At 47.1% G+C, this 27,854-nt stretch overlaps 1 protein-coding gene across 1 annotated transcript; it reads left to right on the top strand.

Annotated features, from left to right (window-relative positions):
* The first annotated feature begins 479 nt into the window (after positions 1–479).
* LOC138637269 (melatonin receptor type 1B-B-like) lies at positions 480–26,817 on the top strand. The gene is made up of 3 exons (XM_069725809.1): positions 480–991; positions 24,772–24,890; positions 25,831–26,817. Exons 1-3 carry the CDS (start codon positions 796–798, stop codon positions 26,578–26,580), a joined length of 1,065 nt encoding a protein of 354 aa, XP_069581910.1. The 5' UTR covers positions 480–795; the 3' UTR covers positions 26,581–26,817.
* The last annotated feature ends 1,037 nt before the right edge of the window (positions 26,818–27,854 follow it).

Below are 27,854 nucleotides of genomic sequence, written 5' to 3'. Positions count from 1 at the left end.
TAGAGTAATAACTCTCTGCTACAGTAATAACTCTGCTCCAGTAATAACTCTCTGCTCCAGTAATAACTCTCTGCTCCAGTAATAACCCTCTGCTCCAGTAATAACTCTCAGATCCAGTAATAACCCTCTGCTCCAGTAATAACTCTCTGCTCCAGTAATAACTCTCTGCTCCAGTAATAACTCTGCTCCAGTAATAACTCTCTGCTCCAGTAATAACTACATTTGTATCCTTCATTAAAAATAAACTGTGACTAAGAAACTGGTGATTATGTTCATTAAAACATGGATCAGTATTTCTGTGGATGAATGCTGAGAGTGTTCATCACCTCAGTGAACTAAAATAATCTCATGTATTCCTGAGCTCAGCAGCAGCAGAGAGCCAGAGGAGAATCAGAGCAGCCTGCTGCCAGAGGACAGAGGAGGAGGAGGAGCAGGAAGGAGAGGAGGAGATGTGTCTGAGAAGCAGAGGAGAGAAGCATGAGGTCTGGGGAGACAGAGCAGGGGGAGAAGGAGGAACAATAGGAGGTGTTTGGATTTAGGCAGCGCGTCTCTGCTTTCAGCATCCAGGGTCCCTCAGCTGTGTGCCGGTCTCGGAGGGCTGCGGTCCGCTCCGGATGGACTGGCCGCGGGGCAGTGGAGCGGCTCCGGACTCTGGTGCAGGTTACGGACGCAGTGACCGCGCAGAGGAAACCCGCCACTGAAGGACACTGCTGACATCTTTGGCTGCCACGGTGAAGCAGCATGCCAGCGATCCGTCACACCGACTGCGGGGTGTGAAGAGGGGACAGAGAGGGTATGGACATGCCGGAGGATGAGTCTTTGTTGAAGAACCGGACAGATCCGGGGCAGGAGCCAAGCTGGGGGGCAGCGCGTCCTGCATGGGCAGTCACAGCGCTGGCCAGCGTGCTGATCTTCACCACTGTGGTGGATGTGCTGGGAAACCTGCTGGTCATCGTGTCCGTGCTCAGAAACCGTAAACTACGAAATGCGGGTAAGAAGATGAAATCTATTGTTATACAAGCTCCTGCAGACAGAGCGGAGAGGGAAGGGGGGAGAGGGGCATGCAGCGGAGCTCAGGCTGTCAGACATGAAGCAGGAGGGTCACCGTGAAGGTGTGTGCTGCATGCTGCCTTCAGCAGGAAGAACGAGGCTGATTGTGTCTGATTGAAGCAGCTATGAGTGAATCAGAGAGAATGAATGACACTTGAATGGATCCAGCAGACATTAATGAGTTTGGAGTCTCTGAATGACTTGTTTTCAGCAGACTGCCTCACTGATATCATCTAGGATGGATTTCATTCTCAGCCTCCAGAAAGTTGGAGTTTTATGACGTTTATCATTTCAACAAGTAAAGATGAAAGATGAAAGTCAGGTTCAGCTTATTGAGCGAACTGGGCTTCAGTCTTTGATTGAACTGTCTGCTGCTGAAATATTTCACGTCAAAGAATCAACTGGAAACCAAAGATGACTTTTAAGTTCAAATCTCTGAACAGGCGAAGTATTGTGAAGCCGTGTGTGTGAACACTGATTTATTCCTTCAGGATGTTTAATACTTTTCTCTGACTGGCTGTTACATTACACTGAGCAGGAAGATATGTTAGAAGATCAGCCTTTGTTAGGATCTGGGTGATTTATAGTTTCCAGACACTTTATTTAAATTGTCTCTGATATGTTTATTTAACTGTAAACAGACGTGACTGCACTTCATTTGATGTCTTTCTCTTGTTAAAAGTCCTTCAGCAAAGATTTCTGGAACCGAACACGATAGCTCCTCATCACTTTTTTCTGGAGCCTTCATCTCGTGTTCCTCCTCAAACAATGGAGTTTTTTCAGTGGTCATGGGACCACCCAGTCCCTCCATGAACAGTGATCACTGCAGTGGACAGTAAACACCAGAAGTCACCTGGTGACAAGCAAGTGTCAGCGCAGGTAGAAATGCCAACATCCAAGATGGTGGACGAAGTCCAAACCGGACCTTCAGTCAGCTTTAGTCCATGACCTGAGGAATAGTTGGGGCTAGATTGGATCAGCGAGAGGGAAGCTGCTGTAATCCTGACTTGAACCTGAACTCTCCTATCACCTAACATCCAATCCTTCCTCTGATCCGATATAGCACCAAACCCCAGGGACATCTGCACAGAACTTCTACAGAACAAAAATAGACATTTCTAAAGTACACATTTTGATTTTATTTTGAAAATGTTGACTTTATTCAGAAAGAAAATTGCAATGAATCACCTGTTTAGTAAAGTGGACGTCCTGCATCAGTTAAACTTTAGCAACAAGCTAAATAAAAACGTGATGATGTCGAAATATTTTGTTTTTTTATTAACATAGTTATTTAATTCTATTTGATTTGTAAATTGTATTTTGAAGTCAAGTTTGACCCACAAGCCAGTGGCCCCAACTCACTGAAACAAACAGATGACATGACACATTTAATGATGACTAACAGCATCAGGATATACCACAGTAAACTGAGACAGTGCTGAGTGACCAAGTGATGCAGCAGACAGCGAAACAGAGCTGAATACCATCTTCACAGTTTATCTACAGAAAGGGAAATATCTCAAATATCATTTTTAGAGTTTTTAAACATTTATAAAATGAAAACACAAAAACAGTAATATTCATAATTAATGTGTGAAAGGGTTAAAGTCCTGCTGGCAGTCACAACAGGTCAAAACTCCCATGATGCTCCTGTCTTCAGTCTCCTGTCCAGTTTATGTATGGAGGGTTGAGATGGATGATTCTGGTCAATTTTACAAACAACAAATATGAACCGAAGTAAAATAATGAATCTGTTGTTTTTGTTTGTATCAGGTGTGTGAAAATGCTTTGAGGACTTGACAGAACATTTACAGTAAATATAATATATAATTAATAATAGTAATAATACCAGTTAAAAAAATGTCTGGCTCTGTTGGTATTTAGATTCATTACACCTGGTTATGTCCATAATACTGATGTATTCTGCAGCTTGAATGAAATCTAAAGATTACTCTGAGGTTGGTGGAGAAAAGTCATATGAGGCATAAGAACTGTAGAGTCTGCCCTGTTACATTTTGATATCTCCTTTGTACAATAGGAACTATTTTCCTGAACTGACACCAAAGTGAAGGTCAGAGGATCACTGAGATAATCGGGATTAATATGTTGATGACCTTGAATGTAAATGTGGTGAGGAGAGTGAGAGACTAGACAGAGTCTGCTGCATGAAGAGTCACTGTGGTGTCGAGCGCCTCTGTTGTGTCTGAATCATGTACTTATGAGAGCTTTGTGGCAGATTGACAGCAGCAGCAGAGTCTCTGCAGCTGCCTCTCTCTCCACATCTGACAGCAGCAGTTAAACTGTCTGATTTATCTGCTGCATCACCTGCACTGACACTCCCTGTGAGGCAGCATCCACCACACTGATGCAGCAGGCCGGACTGAACAAGAATAACATGCTGCATATTTCTGTTTAGTTTCACACAAGTTAAAATATCTGTCCCATCTGCTGGCTGACAGTCTGCCTCCTGTACATGAGCAGTATGAACCATTCTGTGATTATCATGACATTGGTGTAATCTTTATGTTTTGTTATATACATGATTAGAATTAAAAGGCCAGACACTGATCTCTATCCTTTTACTGTAGCCAGGCTGCACATCGATAGATGTAGTTGGCTGTTAATGAACACAGGAACATAGCAGAGAAGTGACTTCACACAGTTTACCACCTTAATATGACATGAATCTTAAGGTAAATTCAAACATTGGCAACATATGCTCCTGTAAAACCTGTAGTTCAGATATATACAGTGAACCCTCGTTTTTCGCGGGGGTTACGTTCCAAATAGAAACCGTGATAGGCGAAATCCGTGAAGTAGTAACCTTTATTTTACAATTGAAATAGATAGAACTGGACATTAAATATATCTACGTTACATATAGTCGTAATGTGATTTCAATGCAAGATGCAAATCCGTGAAGCAGCGAGACCGTGAAAGGTGAACCGCGTTATAGCGAGGGTTCACTGTATATATATTTCTCTCTCTCTCTTTCTTTATATATATATATATATTTATTTATTTATTTATGCAGGTCAGTGTGTTAAACAGTTCAAGCAGCTGCACAAAACAACACAAGTAAATGCCCGATATGCCATAAAAAAATAAGAAGTAATGCTGCAGGTACATTTTTCAAAATGTGAGGTTCAAAGTTCATTGTTGACCAGAAACACTCTGATGACCAAACTCATCAAACTCCAAAGAGCAGCTACAAGATGGACTTTATGGTGAGTGTTTGTAGTGAGAAGTTGATGGTGGTGACTGTAAACACTCTGCGGTGCCATTTGTAATCGGTTTACAGTGACATTTGTAATCGGTTTACAGTGACATTTGCAAACAATGTACAGTAGTGTTTGCAAACAGTTTACCGTGATGTTTATTAATACTTTGCAGTGGTGTTTGTAAACAGTTTATGGTGGTGTTTGTAAACGGCTTATGGTGGTGTTTGTAAACAATTTACAGCTGTGTGTTTTAAACACGCTACAGTAGTGTTTGTAAACAGTTTACCGATATGTTTGTTAATACTGTACAGTGATATTTGTCAAACAGGCTACACTGGTATTTGTAAACAGATTACACCATTATTTGCAAACACTCTACAGTGATGTTCGTAAACAGTCTACAGTGGTGATAGTAGCTGTACCCTCTGGTTTGATCTTTGTGGAGAAGATTTGATACTCCAGCAGGATGATGAACCCAAACACACCTCAAAGCTCTGCAAAGCAAAGAAGACTAAGCAGTGCCTCATGTCCTGGAATTTCTGGACGCTCATGTAGCCTACACTTTTCATAGATTCAACTTTTAACTTAAATCGTTTAGCATATCCTGATTGGTATTCACAGACATTTTCTGATGTCTGAGCTCCTTCCCCGATCTCTAATGCTTAGCCCGGCCTTCTACGGAGGAAACTCATTTCGGCCGCCTGTAGCCGCGACCTCGTTCTTCCGGTGACGACCCAGAGAGCTGCTGACCATCGGTGAGAGACAGAACGTAGATCCATCGGTAAACTGGAAGCTCCGCCTTCCGGCTCAGCTCCTCTTCACCAACACGGGGCAGCACCTGTTGTACTGCTGCAGCCGCACCAATCCACCTGTCCATCTCCTGCTCCACCCTCCACCTTCCACCCCCGCCCTCCACCCTCCACCCCCCACCCTCCACCTTCCACTCTCCACCCTCCATCCCCCACCCTCCACCCTCCATCCCCCACCCTCCACCTTCCACCCTCCACCTTCCACTCAAGTGAGGCCCAACGCACTCAACCGGATCCTGGAGGTGGACCTCCAAACCAGCTGTCGGTGCCTCCTACTGCCCGCTCCCGAGTGCTCCAGTGGGCTCATGAGTCTGGCATCTCCTGTCACACAGGAATCCACCGCACCATCAACATGCTTCACCGGGCCTTTTGGTGGCCCTCACTGGAGGCTGAAGTTCGCACCTATGTTCTTGCCTGTTCGATCTGTGCTCGATGACAGGCTTCTCATAGGCCCCCTGCTGGACTGTTGCAACCCCTGCCTGTACCTCATCGTCCATGGTCCCACATTGCGCTGGATTTTATCACCGGATTACCCTCCTCTAATAACAACTCAGTCATCCTAACCATAGTTGACCGATTTTCTAAGGCCACCCACTTTGTTCCCCTGCCGAAACTACCCTCAGCCCATGAGACTGCCGAGCTCCTGGTGCTCCATGTTTTCCACCTGCACGGCATTCCGGTGGACATCATTTCCGACTGGGGTCCCCAGTTCACTTCACAATTGTGGAAGACTTTCTGCCTCACCTTAGGGGCCACAGTCAGTCTCACATCGGGTTTCGATGGACAAAGTGAGTGGCTGAACCAGGAATTGGAAACCACCCTACGCTGTATCACTGCCTCTCACCCGTCATCCTGGAACTCGCTCCTGCCGTGGGGTGAATATGCTCACAATTGCCACAGATTCTCTTCCACTGGACTGTCACTGTTTGAAGTCTCCCTTGGTTACCACCCACCATTGTTTCCCAGTCAGGACACTGAGGTTGCTGTGCCCTCAGTGCAGCACAATCTAAAGCACTGTAGGAGGATGTGGAGGAACACTCGGGATGCACTTCTCCAAACCTTGGACCAAAACAAAAGCTTGGCGGATCGTCGGTGGGTTCCTGCTCCGGCTTATCGGCCTGGGTAGATGGTATGGATCTCCGCATGGGACATTCCCCTCCACATTGAGTTAAGGAAACTTGCCGGCGGTCCGGTATACGCCATCTGTCGCCTTATGGATGTCCGCCGCCGTGGTCGTGGATTTCAATACCTGGTGGACTGGGAGGGCTACGGTCCGGAAGAACAATGTTGGGTCCCCCGCTCTAGGATTATGGACCTGTCCATGGTCTATGAATTCCACTGCTTGCACTCTGAAAAGCCTGGTGGTTCGCCAGGAGGCTCCCATTGAAGGGGGGATAATGTCAGGATCCTTGTCTGTCCCTTTGTTCTCCCCTATCACCTCTCCCTCATGTTCCTGTCTCTCTCCCCTGTTAGTTATGGTCTGTCATGTGTTCTTGTGTTGGTCTGTGTCCAGAGGGTGTGGCCTCATCTCCTGCCCGCCTCCAGACACCTCCCACTATCACCTGATCAGGTTGCTACAGCTGTCTCTGGTTCCAGTAATCACCACCTGGCAGTATATGAACCTCGGTCCTTCACTCCACCTGCGTCAGTCCGTCCACTAACCTCACCTGGTTCTACGCTGAGGTTCCGTAAGTCACTTTGCAATTATTTGCAATTCTGGTTCTGACCCTCCTGTCTGTCTTCCACCTGCTGCAGTTTCTACCAGCATGCCTGTCGGTGATCCTGTGATCTGTTGATCTTTTGTCGGGCCACAGTCACCACACAGTCGACCTTCCCTGACATGCTGTATTGTTCCAAGGGAACCATACAATCATCCTGTCGGATAACCTGTTGTAGGGAATTAAATCTTCTTGTCTGTAATCCAGTTGTTGTCCATGCTACATTTGGGTCTACTCACACCACATACCTTGACAATATCAGCTTAAATAGACCAGAAAGTGAAATCTAAAGTCACACTCGTAGTTCTGGAGACTTTTTCTGTCAATCAAATGAACAGCATGTTGTTGTCAGAGATGTTAGCAGTTTAGATCAATGCACCAAATGCAAGTTTCAACTTCCTCCATAAATTTAGATAAAAAAGGAGAGATTGGTGTAAAATTAGCTGGATTGTAGGTTTAGTCTTTTTTTGAGAGGATGTTGCATGTTTAAAATAATACAACTGAACCAGTAGCCTGACAACTTTTGTTGTATACGCGGCCTAATTACACCAAAATCCTCTTTAAAGAGACCAGATGGAATCACTTCACAGTTTTGCATCACTTTTTGTCTGTTAAGATCCTTTCACTTATTTTTCAGTATTCTATCTTCCATTTCCTGTTTTATTTTAAAACTCACCTCTTGTCTTGTTTTAGGTTACTTCACTTCCTGTCCTCTGTGATTGTCTGATTGTTTCCACCTGCGTCCAGCTGTCTCTCCGTCTTCCTGTCTATTGAGTCTGTGTCTTCCTCACCTTTTGTGCAAGTTCGTCGTAGCTCTTCATTCCAGCATTTCTTGTCGGTGAGTTTTCTTGTGTATGACATGACTTTTCTATATTTCTGGATCTGCCGTCGTGCTTCTCCACCTCTGTCTGGTTTGACTGACCGCTGGTTTAGATTATTGGACTGATTCTCTGTCTCTGACTTTACCTGATTGCATCAATAAACATCTTTGAACTGAGCTGTGTATTTGAGTGGTGAAGTCCATCACTGTCACTATTACTAGTTTTCAGTTAATCAACAATTTTAGTTATGACTGAGCGGGAGACATCCTGCAACTGATCCAGCAGAATGGACCAACAGGTGAAATGGATCATGGATTCCAGTTATAACACATGACATGCTGAGTTTAGTGATTTAATTCTCGAGGTATTCCAGAAAGATGTGCACATACTAGAAGATCAATGATAGGAGTAATGGTGTTGAAGAGGATGGCCGATTTGAAATAGAGTCTGAGTAGTAGTTTTTCCTGGCAGCCTTTACTGCATCCTAATATTTAGTCAGACAGTTTCTTAAAATTTCAAGGAACCCATGAAGCTTTTTTATCCATTTTCTCCAGCATTTCTTCCAGAATGCCTGTGTGGTCTCATTTAACTATTGTTAGGGTTTCAATTTAGGGCGGTATGACGTCATGGGGGCAACCATGGCAAGAACTGCAGGGCTGGTGTTGTTAAAAAGGTTCAGACGTTAGCATGCAGGGGCAGAAGTAGTAACTGCTAAATTAGGAATATTAACTTATTTTTACTTTATTAATCCCAGAGGGGAAATTTTTTCGCTACAGCAGCATCTCGGGGGGGAGCTGCTGCAACAGGCTGCCACTAGCGCGGCGCCATCTAACCTGAGGTGCATGTTTTTTGGGTGGAAACCGGAGAACCCGGAGAGAACCCATGCAAGCACAGGGAGAACATGCAAACTCCGCACAGAAATGCCCAGGACCGGATTTGAACCCGGGACCTTTTTGCTGTGAGGCGACAATGCTAACCACTGTGCCACCTCCCCGGACTATACTATATGTACCCTGCCCCTGCACCCCTCTGGTTGTCAATTCATTAGTTAGTCACCCGTCCATCCTCCGTCCATTCTCCGTCCGTTCTCCGTCCGTCCTGTTCCCGTTACCCCGGCTCCTGTTCCACCTGCAGAGCTACCTGTCGGAGTCACCAGTCGGTGGAGTTGCCCTCCCGACTCGGAGGATTATAGACTCTGTTTTTTCCAGCGGTCCTGTCCGCTGGTCTGCCGGCCAGCCGTGTCTCCCTGGATCAGTCATTGAGTTGCCCTCCCGACTTGAAAGCAAGTGGACACTGCAGGTGCCACCTTTTGGTTTGTTTGTTCGTTTGTTTGTTTTTATTTATGGAAATAAAGACTGTATTTTGGAACCGATACCCGAGTCTGTGAGCCTGCATTTGGGTCCTGGTAAAACACCCACCACATAACACACCTTTTTAAAATAAAACATTCCAGTTTATTCTCTCCACCTTCACCTCCTTTCTGCTTTTGGTTCCATCACATACCAGAACGTACTGACCCATATGGACCCAGCGGCCACAGACTCGGGTCAGAAAACCCTAAATGGTAAATCATCCCCTGCGACCGCCTCTGTCCAAACCAACAAGCTCCGCCTCTCTGTCTAACCAACAAGCACCGCCTCTCTGTTTAAACAACAGGCACCGCCTCTCTGTCTGACACAAGCACCGCCTCTCTGACTAACCAACAAGCATCGCCTTTCTGTCCAATCAACAAGCTACGCCTCTCTGTCCAACCAACAAGCTACGCCTCTCTGTCCAACCAACAAGCTCCGCCTCTCTGTCTAACAACAAGCACTGCCTCTCTGTCCAACCAACAAGCTCTGCCTCTGTCTAACAACAAGCTCTGCCTCTCTGTCTAACAACAAGCTCCGCCTCTCTGTCCAACCAACAAGCTCCGCCTCTCTGTCTAACAACAAGCTCTGCCTCTCTGTCTAACAACAAGCACCACCTCTCTGCCTAACCAACAAGCATCGCCTTTCTGTCCAATCAACACGCTCCGCCTCTCTGTCTAACCAACAAGCACTGCCTCTCTGTCTAACACAAGCACCGCCTCTCTGTCCAATCAACAGGCTCTGCCTCTCTGTCCAACCAACAAGCTCCGTCTCTCTCTGTCCAACCAACAAGCTCTGCCTCTGTCTAACAACAAGCTCCGCCTCTCTGTCCAACCAACAAGCTCCACCTCTCTGTCTAACTAACAAGCACCTCCTCTCTGTCCAACCAACAAGCTCCGCCTCTCTGTCCCCCCTCAGAAGACCTCTTGAGGGTGAGGTTTTTCCAGGAATATTTATGTACTGATGTTCTGGAACCTGACATTGACCATCAGTTCGTAGCTTCCAGACTAGGGTTAGGCTACAGCGACATCCAGGTCGGCTGCTCGACCGTCTGTTTCAGTTCCATGACCTGACTGAGGAAGTTCCTGGAGGCTTTCTGGAAGATCCTGCAGGTCTGAAGTTTGTTCTCTTCAACCCGTTTCTCTACTTCAGTTTCTGAAGGTCGGCTTCAGCCCTCAACTTTATGGCCCAAATCGTCCCGTGTTTCCCTGGCAACTCCAGTGTCCTCTTCTGTTCCGGCATCCTGTGTGTCCTAACCCAGCGTCCTCGCCTCCTGCTGCTGAACCTCCTGCTGCTGAGCCTCCTGATGCTGAACTTCCTGCTGCTGAACCTCCTGCTGCTGAGCCTCCTGCTGCTGAACCTCCTGCTGCTGAGCCTCCTGCTGCTGAACCTCCTGCTGTTGACCCTCCTGCTGTTGACCCTCCTGCTGCTGAGCTTCCTGCTTCTGAACCTCCTGCTGCTGAGCCTCCTGCTGCTGAACCTCCTGCTGCTGAACAACTCTGTTCTCCTTCCAGTTTCGAGCCTCCTGCCACCTCCTGTCCGTTTCTCTCAGCTGAGCCAGAAGAAGCTTAAAAAGAAACCAGCCTGGTCCTCAAAGGAGCCTCAGAAGTCTCCCTCCACTCCATTTCCTTTCTCCTCCCTTCACCTCACTCCACCTCCTTTCTCCTCCCTTCTCCCCCTCCTTTCTCCTCCCTTCATCTCCCTCCACCTCCTTTTACTCCCTTCTCCTCCTTGCACCTCTTTTCTCCTCCCTTCACCTCCCTCCACCCCCTTCCCCTCCCTCCACCTCATTCTACTCCCTCCACCTCCTTTCTCCTCACTCCACCTCCTTTCTACTCCCTCTACCTCCTTCTCCTCCCTCCACCTACTTTCTCCTTCCTTTACCTCCCTCCACCTCCTTTCTCCTCCCTCTACCTACTTCTCCTCCCTCCACCTCTTTTCTCCTCCCTCCACATCATTCTCCTCCCTCCACCACCTGACACCTCCCTTCTCCTCCCTTCTGCTCCACCTGTTTTACATCTGAACTACTGTGACTCGTATCTACATACTGTGGTGACGTCATCTTTGATTAAAGCCACACCATCATCAGTGCTCCCCCTGCTCCCCCTGCTCCACCTTTTCCATCTGACCATCAACAGCGTTCCTCCCCTGCCTGCTGCAGGCTCCGCCCCTAGACTCCTGTAATAGTGCTGATGTTGACCAGCCAATGACTCTGCTGCTTTCCAGATCTATACCAGAGAGCTGAAAGTCTCCAGGTGACACTGACAGACTCTTCCTCACATTAGAGGGACTTTATGTCCACATATTTATTAAACCCTCTATAGCTGATCTCAAGTTCTACATCCGGACAGGCAATTATAAAGGTTATACAGTAACCACGCGATGACCAATCAGAGGCCCTCTGTGGTTTGGCAGCCAATCAGCAGAGAGGATTGCCCATTGATATTCTGGTACAGTTCTAAAGAGTCTCAGAAATTCCACAGCTCATGAAAATGAGCTAATTAGAGACACTCCTTTGGCACAATGAGACAATTCATCTACTGAGAGACAGAGAAAGAGACAGGACGCCCTCTGTCCCTCCCTCCCTTTGTCTCCCCCTCTGTCCCTCCTTCTGTCCCCCTCTCTGTCAATCTGTCCTTCTGTCTGCCCCTCTGTCCCTCCCTCCCTCTGATACTAGTATACACCATGTATAACAGTGCTGCTTGCTTGATGAATCCCCACAATGTGCAGCTTCACTATGAATACCTCCTCCACTGTTTACATATCTGTAGATCCAATAGATATATTAGTAGTATCTGATCCATGGGCCTTATTATAACCTACTATTTACCAAGTGGTGGGGAGATCTGTGCCAGCTTTGTTTGGAGGCATTCAGCCGGCGACTCACCACATTTCACTGGGTATCGCACCTTTTTTGGTTTGTAGACTATTTTTAAAGTCAATGACGACTATTTATGTTTGTGCACTTGGGATCAGGGGGTATCTGGGTTGTTGGGGATATTCAGCGGGTATTGTTTGTGTGTCGGAGGGGTGGGGGGCTTTGTTTGTTACAGCACCCCTCTTTGTTTGATAATTGCCGTCCAGGTGGGACGCGTCCTAATTTGTATTTTTTTCTTTAATATATTGCACCTCTCAACCAACCTGTGTCCCTTTCGTTAATGTATATTTTTGTTTTACATCATAAGCAGGTAAAGGTAGGGATGTTATGTTTAGGTCTTGAGTTTTTTTTCGTTAATTAGGGGCTCAGCAGGCTGGAACCATACGGCCAATCAGGTCCACCCGTTTCCTTAAATAAGCATGTAGCATTCTCCTTATTATGTCGGGTGAGTTGTTATCAGCTCAGTTCTAAAGCCAGCATCTGTGATAGTACAGGGATGCATTAGTGCACATGGCATGGGTAGCTTGAACATCTGGAAGGAAGCATTAATGCTGAATGATATATTCAGGTTTTGGAGCAACATATGCTGCCATCCAGACAACGTCTCTTTCAGGGAAGGTCTTGTTTATTTCAGCAGAACAACGTCCAACCACATTCTGCACGTATTCCAACAGCATGGTTTTCTAGTAGAAGAGTCCGCTGATAAACTAGCCTCCTGCAGTCCAGACCTGTCAATCATTGAAAACATCTGGAGCATCAGGACATGTAACAATACAACAAAGGAGACCCTGAACTGTTGAGCAGCTGAAATCCTCTATCAGGCAAGAATAAAATCAAATTGAATTATTGCCTTAACTTATGAAGTCTTAAACTGACATAGATATGCTTCAACTCTGTACTTTTACTTTTCAATGACATAAATAGTGTATTTTGAAATGTGTGAAGGTGATTCTCTTCATGTTAAGTGGAAGGCCCCATGAAAAAAAAAATGGCTATGGAGCTGCTTGCTTTTATAAGAATGAGTCAAATTATATTTTAGCCTACTAGCACCTTTATGATACAGAAGATACTTGGATTTCATTTTTACTTCAACTTTTACTTGCAGGAGGATAATGATTTTGGTAAATTAATTTTTACCAATAGTTCATTCATTCAGATCTTGATGAAAGTCTCCAGATTGTCTGCAGGATGTTTGTGGAGGATCAAAGACGTCTCTTCTTACAAGAACACATGAAAGTGATGAAGATATTTGAGTGTAGAAATAACTGGAGTCTGTTCAACCTTCATCAGCACTCATCACACACACACAAACTCGCACTTCATTTTATCTCCACGGGAGGTCACTATTCATTCTGTGACCATAAACCAATCACATAAAAGGATGCGTCGCCTAGCAACGGGTGGACCACACCTCCTCACTGAGATCAAGGTTTCTTCCTTTCCTGGATAAGAGTCTCTGAGAAGTTTCATAAATCTCTCCCCAGATGACACTCCATGATAAAAGGTTTTAGGCTCAGTTAGAAACTCTCTAAGGAGTCTAAGAATCTTTGTGAAGACGACCTCTGATTTGTAAATATCAAATTTGTTCTTCTCTGACCCGAGTGTTCTTCATTCAGTTCCTTTGCTTGCGTAGTTTCTGTTCTTTCTTCTGCAGATGTCCCGTCATGGAGCTGCATGTCTCTGTGATTGTTCATGTCTTGTATCTCTATGCTGTCCTTTTCTCTCTGCTCTCCTCTCACCTCAACCGGTCGAGGCAGATGGCCGCCCACCTCTGAGATTGGTTCTGTTAACAGATGCTCCGCCCACCTCTGACCCTGGTTCTGCTAACAGATGCTCTGCCCACCTCTGAGCCTGGTTCTGTTAACATTAACATTAACATCTTTACTAATAAAATTCTTACTATCAGGGAGAGAATCAGGCAGACCCTTCCTGCCACCATCACTGATGTGATGTTAACCACAGCAGCCCTGAAAGCAACTGTAGGACCAGATGTAAACTTGGAACATTTCTCTCCTGTTGAGCTCTCTGAGTTAACTAGAATTATTTCTTCATCTGGATCCTCTAGCTGTCTGTTAGATCTCATCCCAACTAAACTTTTTAAGGAAGTCTTCCCTTTAATTAATACTTCCATATTAGATCAGATCAACCTATCTATTGTAACCGGCTATGTACCGCAGGCTTTTAAAGTGGCTGTAATTAAATCTTTACTTAAAAAGCTGACTCTTGATCAGCTGTTTTAGGAAACTACAGACCAATTTCCAACCTGACGTTTATTTCTAAAATCCTTGAAAAAGTTGTTGCAAATCAACTTTTTGATCATTTACAAAGGAATGATCTGTTTGAAGATTTTCAGTCAGGCTTTAGAGTTCATCATAGCACAGAAACAGCTCTGGTGAAAGTTACTAACGACCTTTTATTAGCCTCAGATAATGGACTCGTCTCTGTACTTGTTCTTCTGGACCTCAGTGCTGCTTTTGATACGATTGATCATACGATCTTATTACTGTTAGGATTCCTGTCTGTTCCTAGTGTGTTTTCCCCTGTTTAACCCCCGAATACCTTTCCTCCTGTGTCCTGTCATTTCCCTGTCTGTTTTTCTCCCTCAGCAGTACCCTCCTCCAAGCACCGCCCACTACCGCACCTCTCCGGCAGCACAGCTGAGCGGCATTCCAATTGATTACGCCGGCCGCTACTTATACCCTAGTCTCCTGCCCATCCGGTGTCAGTTCGTCCGTTGCCTACCCGTCAACCCGTCCAGTAAGTCCGTTTCGTCTCCCGTTGTTGAGATTACGATTCTGACCTGTTTCCTGTTTCCTGCCGTTCAGTGTCGGGCCACGGGCATCCACCTGAACGAAGAAGATTCCAGATCGTTCCTCGGAGATCATCTGCTGCAATCTTGGCAATCCTGTGTCGAGCTACGAGTGTCACACAGTCGACCCTGCCGGTTCCGTCCAGTGTCGAGCCACGGGCATCACCTGCACGAAGAGACCCTCCAGTGCGTTCCTCGGAGATCCGCTGTCGAGGTTTGGGGCGATCCTGTGTCGAGTCGCGGACGTCACACAGTCGATCCAGCCAATCAGCTCGCTGAGGAGAGATCTGGGGATTCCCCCAGCGGAGCATCGCCGTTCGGCCACGTCACCCGGCCACGTGTCAAGGGGAACCCCGGGGATTCCCTCGTGTGGCGAAGCGCAAATTGACACAGACTCTTGGCGTGCATTTCCTGTTTGCCTCACTGCCCGGGGAATAAAAGACCTGCTTCCTAAGAGATTTTGCCGTGTGTCTGCATTTGGGTTCGTTGATCCCCTCACCACATAACAGAACGAACTGACGTTTCTCGTCCGGATGTGCGAGGATAGGAGCCGAGACGAACAGTTCTTTGAGGGCCAAAAAAGTCTTGTTGGCCTCGGGCGTCCAGCTGAAATCCACCTTGGTGGATGTGAGTCGAGTAAGGGGAAGAGCGGTCTGGCTGTAACCCCGGATGAATCGCCGGTAAAAATTGGCAAACCCTAGGAACTGCTGAAGTCTCTTTCGGGAGGAGGGCACAGGCCATTCCGTCACAGCTCTAACCTTCTCCGGGTCCTTACGGACCTGCCCCTCCTCTATGATAAAGCCCAAAAACTGGACTGAAGGGACGTGGAACTCGCACTTCTCTGCCTTAATGAAGAGCCGATTCTCCAGGAGTCTTTGAAGGATCTGACGGACATGATGGTGGTGTTCCTTGGGGGTAGCTGAGTAAATCAATATGTCGTCCAAGTAGACGAACACGAACCGGTTCAGGAAGTCCCGAAGAACGTCGTTCACCAGGGCCTGGAAAACAGCAGGGGACCGAAAGGCATGACCAAATATTCAAAATGGCCAAGGGGGGTGTTAAACGCCGTCTTCCACTCATCTCCCTCTCGGATTCGGACCAGGTGGTAGGCGTTACGGAGGTCCAATTTAGAGAACACGGTGGCCCCAGCGAGAGACTTGAAAACGGAGTCTAGCAGTGGTAAAGGGTATTTATTTTTGGTGGTAATCTGGTTGAGGCCACGATAGTCAATGCGGGGACGCAGGGTCTTGTCTTTCTTGGTTACAAAAAAAAAACCCGTTCCCAGAGGGGAGGATGAGGGACGGATAATTCCTGCGGCTAGAGAGTCTGTGATGTATTGCTCCATCGCCTCTCGCTCGGGTCGGGACAGATTGTAGAGGCGGCTGGAGGGAAACGATGCGCCAGAGAGCAACTCGATGGCGCAGTCGTACGGTCGATGAGGTGGTAGGGAGAGGGCTTGTTCCTTACTAAAAACCTCCCCCAGGTCTGCATACTCCCGGGGAACGGAGGATAGATCGGGTCCGGCCGTAGAACTGCAGGGGATGTTCTCAGGCTGGGGAACGGCGGACAAGAGGCAGCGTGAGTGACAGGCCGGGCTCCAACCCAAGACTCTCTCTCCTACCCAGTCGATCCGGGGGTTGTGGTCCCGGAGCCAAGGATGACCCAGGACCAGGGGCGTCAGAGGAGACGGGAACACGTACAAGCGAATCTTGTGGTGATGATTGCCTGACACGAGCAGAGGAATGGGCAGAGTTCGGTGTGTAATAGTCGCCAGCGGACTGCCATCCAGGGCACGCACCGACAGCGGCCGCTCCAGAGCCTCCACCGGAATCCCGTGCCTGGAGACGAACGTGGAGTCTAAAAAGTTCTGTTCGGCTCCAGAGTCAATAATGGCCGAGATGTGAAGAGGACCTGATGGCAAAACCAGGCTCGCTGGCAACGTCAGGCGGGACTTGGGATGGGGGAAACGCGTGGATTCGCTCGCCAGTATCCCAACCACTACTGGCGAGCCCCCTCTTTTGGGCGAACTGGACAGGAGGCGATGCGATGCCCTGGCTCCCCGCAGTAGAGGCAAACTCCCGACCTGAAGCGCTGCTCCCTCTGCTGCAGAGTGAGATGCGACCTCCCCAGCTGCATGGGCTCCTCGTCTGCTGGCAGCGTCGTAGCGGTGTGGTCCGACTGATCGGGAGTGGGTCAACGTGTGGGTGCCTGGAGCGGGAAACAGGAATAGGAGTTAGACTGACGGCCCGGCCGGGCGGTCCGGCGGGTCCTCTCGCGCCTTCTCTCCCGCATCCGGTTATCCAGCCGAATGGAGAGAGAGATGAGTTCATCTAAAGAGTCAGCCTCCTCCCGAACGGCGAGCTCATCCTTAAGCTCCTCAGATAAACTGTTCTGGTACACACCTCGCAGGGCCCTCTCGTCCCAGCCGGACTCGGCGGCTAGGATCCGGAACTCCACTGAAAACTCAGCGGCGCTAGTAGAGCCCTGGCGTAGGTGAAGCAGCCGCTGTACCGCATTACTGGAGTACTCCGGGTGATCAAACACCTTTTCAAACTCCTCCCTCAGCCGTGCGAACGAGGTAGAGTCTACTGGGTTCCGAGTCTGCCATGCCTCAGCCCAGATCAAGACCCGTCCTCGCAGCAACCCTATAATATAGGAGGTCTTCGAACTGTCCGAGGCATAGGAGATAGGCTGCTGTCGGAACACTAACATCACTTGTAATAAGAATCCTCGGCAGCCCCGTGTAGCCCCGTGAAAGGGCTCCGGGGGCGGAACAAATGACTCACGGGGAGGAGGTGAAGCCGCGACGGGCGGTCCAGCGACGGGTAGTCCAGCGACGGGCGGACCAGCGACGGGCGGACCAGCGACGGCCTGGAGAGCGAGAGTGAGATCCCGCATCATAGCCCCGAGCTCAGCCACCTGGGAGCCGAGAGCCTGCTGAGCGTCAGTCAGTCCCTGGATCAGCTGATGGTGCTGCCCGACGAGAATCCCCTGGGTCGTAAGAGCCCTCTGCAGTTCGTAGTCGAGGTGGACGCCTCTGATACCGGGGTCGAGGCAGTATTGTCCCAACGTTCAGTTGCTGATTCCAGACTCCGACCCTGTGCGTTCTTCTCCCGAAGACTCTCCCCAGCCCAGCGGAATTACGACGTGGGTAACCGAGAGCTGCTGGCTGTGAAATTAGCTCTGGAGGAGTGGAGGCACTGGCTGGAGGGATCAGCGCAGCCTTTTGTCGTCCTCACCGATCATAAGAACCTAGAATATATACACACAGCCAGAAGACTAAACCCCCGTCAGGCCCGCTGGGCATTATTTTTCTCCCGCTTCAATTTCACCATCACTTTTCGTCCAGGGCACAAGAACACTAAGCCCAACGCCCTGTCCCGTCAGTTTTCCCCGGATGAAGAGGAGCCAACCCCGGATACCATTGTGCCTCCCTCCTGCGTGCTAGGAGCACTGACTTGGGAGGTCGAGATGGCGGTGCGTGAGGCTCAGCGGACCCAGCCTGACCCTGGAGGAGGTCCCCCTGACCGGCTGTTCGTTCCTCCGTCCGTCCGTTCTCAGGTCCTGCGGTGGGCTCATGACTCCCGGCTCTCCGGCCACCCAGGTATCCGCCGAACCATACACTGGCTTCGCCGCACCTTCTGGTGGCCATCCCTCGAGGAGGACTCGCGAGCCTACGTCTTGGCCTGCACTACATGTGCCCGCAATAAGGCTTCGCACCGACCCCCTGTGGGACTACTACAACCACTCCCCACCCCCCAGCGCCCATGGTCTCATATTGCCATGGACTTTGTCACGGGTTTCACTCCATCTGACCGGAATACGGTCATCCTCACCATAGTGGATCGGTTCTCGAAGGCGGCCCATTTCATTCCACTCCTCAAGCTTCTGTCTGCCCAGGAGACCGCCGACCTGCTGACCCTGCATGTCGTCCGACTCCATGGCATCCCTGTGGACATTGTGTCTGATCGGGGTCCGCAGTTCGCCTCTCAGGTCTGGAAGGCATTTTGCCAGACCATCGGGGCCACGCCCAGCCTCTCCTCAGGGTTCCACTCCCAGACAAATGGACAGACTGAGAGGCTGAATCAGGAGTTGGAGGCCGTTCTTCGGTGTGTGACCACCGCCAATCCCGCATCCTGGAGCCGTCACCTTCCGTGGGTAGAATACGCTCACAACTCGCACACCTCCGCTGCCACTGGACTGTCCCCCTTCGAGGCCTCCCTGGGCTATCAACCTCCCCTGTTCCCTAGCCAAGAGGTCGAGGTAGCAGTCCCATCGGTCCAGGTCCATGCCCGTCGCTGTAGGCGGGTGTGGAGGGAGACTCGGGCCGCCCTACTCCGCACTGCAGAACAGAACAAGAGGGTGGCAGATCGTCGCCGAGTTCCCGCTCCCGTGTACCAGCTCGGACAGCAGGTTTGGCTCTCAACGAAGGATATTCCCCTTCGTACCGAGTCAAGAAAGCTGTCCCCGAGATTCATTGGGCCCTTCCCGATCACCGCTATAATCAACCCCGTCACAGTCAAACTACAGTTACCTGCCTCCATGAGAATTCACCCTGTCTTCCATGTCTCTCTCCTGAAACCCGTGGTCACCAGCCCATTGAATCCTCCGGCCACACCCCCTCCACCACCCCGAATTATCGATGGAGGGCCCGTCTATACGGTCAATCGCCTCCTCGATGTCCGCCGCAGAGGTAGGGGGTTCCAGTATCTGGTAGATTGGGAGGGTTATGGGCCTGAGGAGCGGTGCTGGGTACCACGCTCCCGGATCTTGGATCCTGAGATGGTTCACACCTACCATCGACAGAACCCTGACAAGCCTGGCGGTTCGCCAGGAGGCTCCCGTTGAGAGGGGGGTACTGTTAGGATTCCTGTCTGTTCCTAGTGTGTTTTCCCCTGTTTAACCCCCGAATACCTTTCCTCCTGTGTCCTGTCATTTCCCTGTCTGTTTTTCTCCCTCAGCAGTACCCTCCTCCAAGCACCGCCCACTACCGCACCTCTCCGGCAGCACAGCTGAGCGGCATTCCAATTGATTACGCCGGCCGCTACTTATACCCTAGTCTCCTGCCCATCCGGTGTCAGTTCGTCCGTTGCCTACCCGTCAACCCGTCCAGTAAGTCCGTTCCGTCTCCCGTTGTTGAGATTACGATTCTGACCTGTTTCCTGTTTCCTGCCGTTCAGTGTCGGGCCACGGGCATCCACCTGAACGAAGAAGATTCCAGATCGTTCCTCGGAGATCATCTGCTGCAATCTTGGCAATCCTGTGTCGAGCTACGAGTGTCACACAGTCGACCCTGCCGGTTCCGTCCAGTGTCGAGCCACGGGCATCACCTGCACGAAGAGACCCTCCAGTGCGTTCCTCGGAGATCCGCGGTCGAGGTTTGGGGCGATCCTGTGTCGAGTCGCGGACGTCACACAGTCGATCCAGCCAATCAGCTCGCTGAGGAGAGATCTGGGGATTCCCCCAGCGGAGCATCGCCGTTCGGCCACGTCACCCGGCCACGTGTCAAGGGGAACCCCGGGGATTCCCTCGTGTGGCGAAGCGCAAATTGACACAGACTCTTGGCGTGCATTTCCTGTTTGCCTCACTGCCCGGGGAATAAAAGACCTGCTTCCTAAGAGATTTTGCCGTGTGTCTGCATTTGGGTTCGTTGATCCCCTCACCACATAACAATTACAGAGATTAGAAGACGTTACGAGGATTAAATTAACTGCATTAGACTGGTTCAAATCCTACTTATCAGATAGATTCCAGTTTGTCCATGTCAACAATGAGTCTTCCAGACAAACAAGAGTTAGTTATGGAGTTCCACAAGGCTCAGTGTTTGGCCCAATACTTTTTACTTTGTACATGCTTCCATTAGGAGATGTCATCAGGAAGCACTGCATCAACTTCCATTGTTAGGCAGATGTTCCGGCCACCTCTGAGCCTGGTTCTGTTAACAGATGCTCCTCCCACCTCTGATCCTGGTTCTGTTAACAGATGCTCCACCCACCTCTGAGCCCGGTTCTGTTAACAGATGCTCCGCCCATCTCTGAGCCTGGTTCTGTCAGAGGTTTCTTCCTGTTAAAGGGAGTTTGTCTTCCCTCTGTTGGATGTTTTTGTCCCTTAAAGAGGAGTTTTTTTTCCCTTCTAGCTTATGTGGGAATTGTTGAATTGTTGAATTGTAGAATTGTTGAATTGTAGAATTGTTGAATTGTTGAATTGTAGAATTGTTGGGTTTCTCTGTATAATATTGTAAAGTTCTGCTGAAACGACTTTGATGTGCCATGAAATAACCTATGTGGTGATTTTGCGCTATATAAATAAAATTGAATTGAATTGAATTTTTCTCAGCTTCTGGTCTGACCAGCCTGCAGGTTTCATCTCAGCTTCCATTTCATCCTATTCAACAGAAATCCTTTGGACAATTCGTCTTTATTTTTCATTGTTATTAAATGTCTTTTGTAAGTCCCACAATGCATTTGGATTTATGACTTCTGTTATTTGTAATTTCTGGCGGTCATTCTCTGTATTTATGACTCCTTTCTTAATGACCTGGATTTTGTGCTGAAGGTCTTGCTGATATTGCTCTGACCTGCTCAAACAGCGTTCCCTGTGCTGTGGAGTTTATTGCCTCCTCTCACGTTGTGGCATGTTGATTCATACGAGGGCGGATCCAAAAGTTCTGGGATTGTTCCCGCTGCACGTGAAGTGAGTGCACAGCGACATGCGGGGAGCAACGGGAATCTGTAACCTCCGTGAGTGTGTGCTTCAAGTTTTGTTGCTCAATCAACATCAGCTCCTGAACTTACCCTGTTTCTGTCCACTGGTTGGGGTGCGTCAGCAATGCCTCAACAGACTTCAAACGTTGTGTTCAACTCTGGAAATAATCAACAGAGACCCTTAAATGCATGAGAAAGTCTACGGCGATGAAGCGATGATCCGGGCGATGTCTGAGTGACATTCAGGTTTCAAGAGGGGCGGAGCTTCAATGTCCAGGACAGATGAAAGGGTGTCAGCTCAGGAGACACTAGCTGGCAACATGCTTCTCCAGCAGCACAACAGAAGCAGCTCTTTTTGATTCACCGTTGTATAGAGCAGCAGGATCTGCCTCCTTCTCTGAGGACTGTTTTTAATGTTTAGAGGTCATGAAGCTCTTTGAAGTCTCAGATTTCTAGAGTGGAATTTGTCAAACAAAATGTTCCTTATTTGACTGGATGTTTTCTTTGTAGGAGAACATTCATGAATGTCTCAACTTCACCTGTTTAACACTGAGAACAGTCTGACAGAAGAATGTATTCCTCTTTGTTGGAACATTTAACGTTCAACCTACTTTGGCTTTTAGTTTAATCTCTCCAAAACCAGGTTTCTTTACATTGCGTTATAGTTTGGTTCACTCTGATTGGTGCTCAGTGCTTTCGTGTGAGATGGGTCAGTGCATGAGAGTTAGTCTAAGGCCCAACAGGGGACCTTTCCTGGCTCAGCTCAGGGTCTGGAGGACTTCACCACGGAGGCTTCAAGCCAATAGAGTCCAAAGTTTTCTTGAAATCAATAAAACAAGCAAATATCTGATCCTTTTTTGTTTGGTGTTTGTTAAGTGAAGTGCAAAGGGTCTAAACATGATCAGTGGTTTGGTGCTTTGGGAAGACGCAAATAACATGTTTATTCAAGTTAAAGGGTTTGTCAAAGTATTCTGTTATTAACAGACCACAGCATGATTTGTAAAGGCAGTTTCTCTAATCTGAGCCTTTTGGTTTTTGATAGTTTCTTCTAATGTTTGGAATCTTTTTTAAAACACTAATCTCAATTAGATTCATTGGATTGTCTTTAAGTTGATTTTCAATTCGTTCTCTCCAGAGATCACCATTTCAGACAGGCTGTGTTTATGGGTTTTTGTGTTGAAGCTTCATATTCCAGAGCTGATTTTAAAATACATTTGTACTTTGTGCATATTGCTGTTGTTTGGTTGATGGTGTTTTTCATTTGCTATTTTTCTCAGCTCTTTTCTGTTGGTCTTATTTTTGATCAAACCATTTTTCGTCATGATCTGGTATAATTTGATCAGGTTTCTGTTCTGCACTTCAGTTTGTGTCCTGCTGTGGTTTGGAAGTTACTTTTGTTGTGGTTTGAACCTTCTGTTCGTTACATTCAGTCCAGAGTCCTGTTTTATTTTAAAAGTCTACGTCTCATCAGCTCACTGTATTCACCTCTGGTTCTCTCTCTCCCTGCTGTGACCATGCCGACAACACATTTGAGAATCTTCATTAATCACTATTCCACTAACAACATTGATAATAACAGAATATGTCGTCTGTTCTGCATCTCCACGAGTAAAAATATATATGAAAACAGAACACATGCTGTATGAGTTGATATTATTATGAATGAAAATAATAAGACATCCCAGAAAACCCCAGAGAGATGAACAACACAAACGTGGATAACGTGTTTGGCCTCCCTGACATCTCTGGACATATGTAAAGGCCTCAGTGAGGCCTGAGCAGCAGCAGAGCTCTCCTTCCCTTTGCCCTCACTGACAGACACAACGGTCTATATTAAGCATCAGAAAGAATTGACAGAGTATCTTTCTATTAATACCTGAGAGGCTGTAGGCGAGCATCTATAATTGATACAGCTGCTACTCGTGCAGCTTTTGAGAGTCTGCTGTGCTCAGATCTGTTTTCTTCAGGTCACTGTAGCACTGAAACAAGATGGAGACACCATTCAATCTCTCCTGCACATTAGATAATGTTTACTTTTGCCTCTGGATGTGTTTGTCTGAGAGATGTTCCTCAGATGACCTGCAAATCTCTTCTCCTTCTGTCTTTTGGACCACACACTCTCATCCTCCTCTGCTCCTCCTTCAGTTGTTGCTGGTAAATCTGCTAGCTGTGAATGTGTTGGCTAGTTAACAGCGTGTCCCGGCTGTATTCTGCATCTCTGCAAAGTTTAGATATTAATGCATGGTTATTGCAGTAAACAACAGTAGAATACAGTAGACAACAGTGGACAACAGTGAACTACAGTAGGACGACAATGGAAGACAGTGGACAACAGTGGACGACAGTGGACAACAGTGGACTACAGCGGACAACAGTGGACGGTGGACTAAAGTGGTTGACAGTTGACAACAGTAGACAACAGTGAACAACAGTAAACAACAGTGGACAATAGTGACCTACAGTAGACAACAGTGGATGACAGTGAACTACAGTGGATTACAGTAGACTACAGTGGATGACAATGGACTACAGTTGACTACAGTGCATGACAGTAGACAACAGTAGACAAGAGTGGACAACAGTGGACTACAGTGGACGACAGTAGATGACAATGGACTACAGTGGATGACATTGGACGACAGTGGACGACAGTAGATGACAGTGGACCACAGTGGACCACAGTGAACCACAGTGGACTACAGTGGATGACATTAGATGATCTACCCAGTTTAAAAGAGAGCCACCTTCGTGACATTGAGAATTTTAGGGTTAGTCTCAAGTACCTTGGTAACACTAATCTGGGTTAGGGTTAGGGTCAAGGTCTGTTCTCCTTAGTTTCCCAACAATTAAGGAGCAATGCAACACAGTGGGAAACATGACCTGGTCTCAACTCTTTTGCAATGAAATAAAAAATTAGCATATATTTTTCATAAAACAATAAAAATGTCTTGGTTTCAACAGTTGATATGTTGTCTTTATTGTATTTTCAATAAAGTATGGATTGATATGATTTAAAAATCATCACATTCTGTTTGTATTTACATTTTACACAGGGTCACAGCTTTCTTGGAAACAGGGTTGTGGTTGTAATTGACAGTGTAAATAACCAATCAAGAGCAAGCCTGCCCACAGGTAGAATGACCAATACAGCTTGTTTTTTCACTTTGCAACCAAGAGTTTTCTTCTGTTTTCTCTGTTCCGCCATGATGTAGTTTCATTTTGGAAATAGAAACTACAACAGTTTGACTCTTACAGCTGCCTCTGTTATTGGGATTAAATTGTTGACACTGTTAAAGAAGTCCGCCATCGGCGAGGTGTACCTATGTATTGCCTTGCTGCTGCTACACTCAGGGTTCTTACAGTCTGAATCACAGCCTCACATGTCTGTTTGTTCTCCATCTGTCCTTTACAGGAAATGTCTTCGTGGTGAGCCTGGCCTTTGCTGACTTGGTGGTTGCATTTTACCCCTACCCTCTGGTATTGTATGCCATTTTCCACGATGGCTGGTCATTGGGTGAGACCCAGTGCAAGGTGAGCCATGACTGGCCATCATTATGCTGATGTGATTTTAAATGTTTTTTTCTAAAAAACATTATCTGCAGTTCAGCTCAAGTCAGGTCATAAATGAGTGTTATCCTCAAAGTGCTTTACAATGTCCACCAGATGAGATAAGGACTGCAGTAGTAAAATAAAGGGCTGAATATGTGCATTTAGGGGGTTCATCTTCCAGGATGGTGAGATAGATGTCATGTAAACAATACACAGAAATAATAGCAGTTTAGTAACAAAATATGGAAATGTCAATATTATGGAGATAGGCTGCCAACATTAGAAAGAAATTAGGATCTAGGAAGAAATTACCCAACTTCCAGGTGCTGTCAAAACATGTAGGACATGAGTCACATGGCCTCCACGATACTTGTCATTCAACACAAGAACTGCTCTCCACTATTCCCTTCATCTGACCATCTCCAGTTTTCTCCAGTGGTTTCAGCTGTGTGTGCCTTACACTTTGCTGTGGTCACTTCTGTCAGGCTTCAATTCTCTTTTAACATCTTTGCAAGAGGACCTTGCATGAGTGACTTAACTGTGGTTCCCTGGTCTAAAACCTTGCCCATACTGTCACGTCAAAATCCAATAAAGAAATTATATTATATAATTTAACTTAAAAAGAGTTACTAGTGTTATAGCTCCATAATCTTTTTGTTTTATTGTCTTAAGGGTCCAGAAACCTTGTTGACTTCCATGTACTTGCTGTGTTTGGGAAGCCACAGCGAAACTTAAGGTCATGTAGCTGAGACATTGTTAAGCTACAGCAGCACTACTCTTTTGATTTAAATCCAAAATGGTAGACTACAAACCACTCGGAGGAAGAAACTTTTCATTAGTATAGTAAACAAATGCACTTGTTATTTGCGGTGCCATTCATTCTATCACTGGGCTGTCACCTCTCTCTCTGTGGTGGTCTCAGGTGAGCGGCTTCCTGATGGGCTTGAGCGTCATTGGCTCCATCTTCAACATAACAGGCATCGCCATCAACCGTTACTGTTACATCTGCCACAGCTTCAGTTATGACAAACTCTACAGCTACCGTAACACACTGCTGCTGGTAGCACTCATCTGGCTGCTGACAGTTTTAGCCATTGTGCCCAACTTCTTTGTCGGCTCACTGCAGTATGACCCACGCATCTACTCATGCACATTTGCACAGGCAGTCAGCACGTCCTACACCATCACAGTGGTGGTCATCCATTTCTTTGTGCCCATTGCTGTGGTCACCTTCTGCTACCTGCGTATCTGGATTCTGGTCATCCAGGTGAGGCGAAAGGTGAAGTCAGAGGTCCGTCCTCGCATCAAGCCCAGCGACCTGAGGAATTTTATCACCATGTTTGTGGTGTTTGTGCTGTTTGCAATTTGTTGGGGGCCACTCAACATCATTGGGCTTGCTGTTGCTATCAACCCTGAAGAAGTGGCACCTCGCATCCCAGAGTGGCTCTTTGTCGTCAGCTACTTCATGGCTTACTTCAACAGTTGCCTTAATGCCATCATCTACGGTCTGCTGAACCAGAACTTTCGCAGGGAGTACAAACGGATCATCATGTCTGCGTGGATGCCACACCTTTTCTTCCAGGAAACATCGCGGGGGGGTACTGAGGGCATGAAGAGTAAACCTTCCCCGGGACTCAATAACAATGAACAAGTGAAAGGAGAAACTCTGTGACACCGTTTTCCTCCTCTTTCATTTCCCATCCTCCCTCTTTTTATGTTCACTTGTGCAGTGCCATCACTCATTTGTGCCAAAGCAATGAACTCCAGAAATACAGATAAAGTGTCCATCAGTGAGGGATATTGACTACAGGAGCTGTGTTATCCGATATTTTCAGAGTGCCATTCACAAAACCTAAGGCTCATCAGTTTTGGTTCAAACAGATTTTAACAGAGGGAGACATAATCATTTTTAAATAGTCTAGGCTTAAATGGATTTTTAGCTGGATTTTGTGTTTCCATGTCAGAAACATTGTTCTGCGTTTCTTAGTAAATAACGACAGATGATCAGAAATACACAAGTTCAACTCACAAAGTTATGTTTAAAAAGTAGAGAAAGATGGTTGTAGTATGCTGAAAAAAATTGTTTTTAAAATGTAGAACGGAATACTTTTGGGGATTTCCTGTTTTCTTTTGTGCTACCTCTGAAAAAAAAAGTAAAGATCGGGCAAATTAGTCTGGAGAAAGACAATCTGCTTGGTGATCATTACTTTCTGTTATTAAAGAATATAAATACAATAAATTGATTAGCAGGTTTGGTTCAGTGTTGCTGAGGTAGATGTAACTTATTTGAATTCAGTGGCCAGCCAGTGCTGTCTTATTGCGTCAATGTTGTGTTTAACTAAACAGTGTTGATCAGTACTACAAACTCAGCCAGGTCAGAAGGTTGACCTAAATCCTGATTCTTCTGGACTAAATGCAGGACAAGCTCATGAGTTCCTACAAAAGGACCCGTGTTCCTGGAAACAGACAAAAAGTTAATTTAGCAACACTTTTATACAGTGGGATGACATTACCTTTGCAGACTTCAGAGGCCTTTAGCTTTTTAGCTTTCTTATTCCTGCTAATATTTGATTTTCACACAAATTTTTGCATCAATGATTTTCTGATTTTAACTCGTTTTTAATATTCAAAAGTAATAATAAAAGCTTGCATGCATTTTTAAAAACAATAAATCCAAAATTGATGAGCCCTAACCATGTATTGTAACTTCTTATGTATTATGTTTTGTACACCTCAGGGTGCCTGCCTCCTGTGCTGTTTGGACACTATCTATTTGAAAGTGGAGGCACCAAGAGATTACTAGCCTGTTTTACATCATGAAGTCTGCAATGGCTGAATAAGATCCACACAGTGTCTTCATCATTCTTCTGGAGTTCTGTACTATAATAGTAACGTACTACAGTGCTGTGTTTTGGTGCACCACATTTTTAAAGGGACACGATATGA

Source organism: Brachyistius frenatus, unplaced genomic scaffold (assembly GCF_029030835.1).
Source record: "Brachyistius frenatus isolate BFR_SWC_R1_liver_20210118 unplaced genomic scaffold, ASM2903083v1 Contig_450, whole genome shotgun sequence".
In the NCBI taxonomy this organism is placed as follows: Eukaryota; Metazoa; Chordata; class Actinopteri; family Embiotocidae; genus Brachyistius; species Brachyistius frenatus.
The sequence above is the reverse complement of the archived record's forward strand: the minus strand, read 5'-3'. Positions and strand labels throughout refer to the sequence as shown.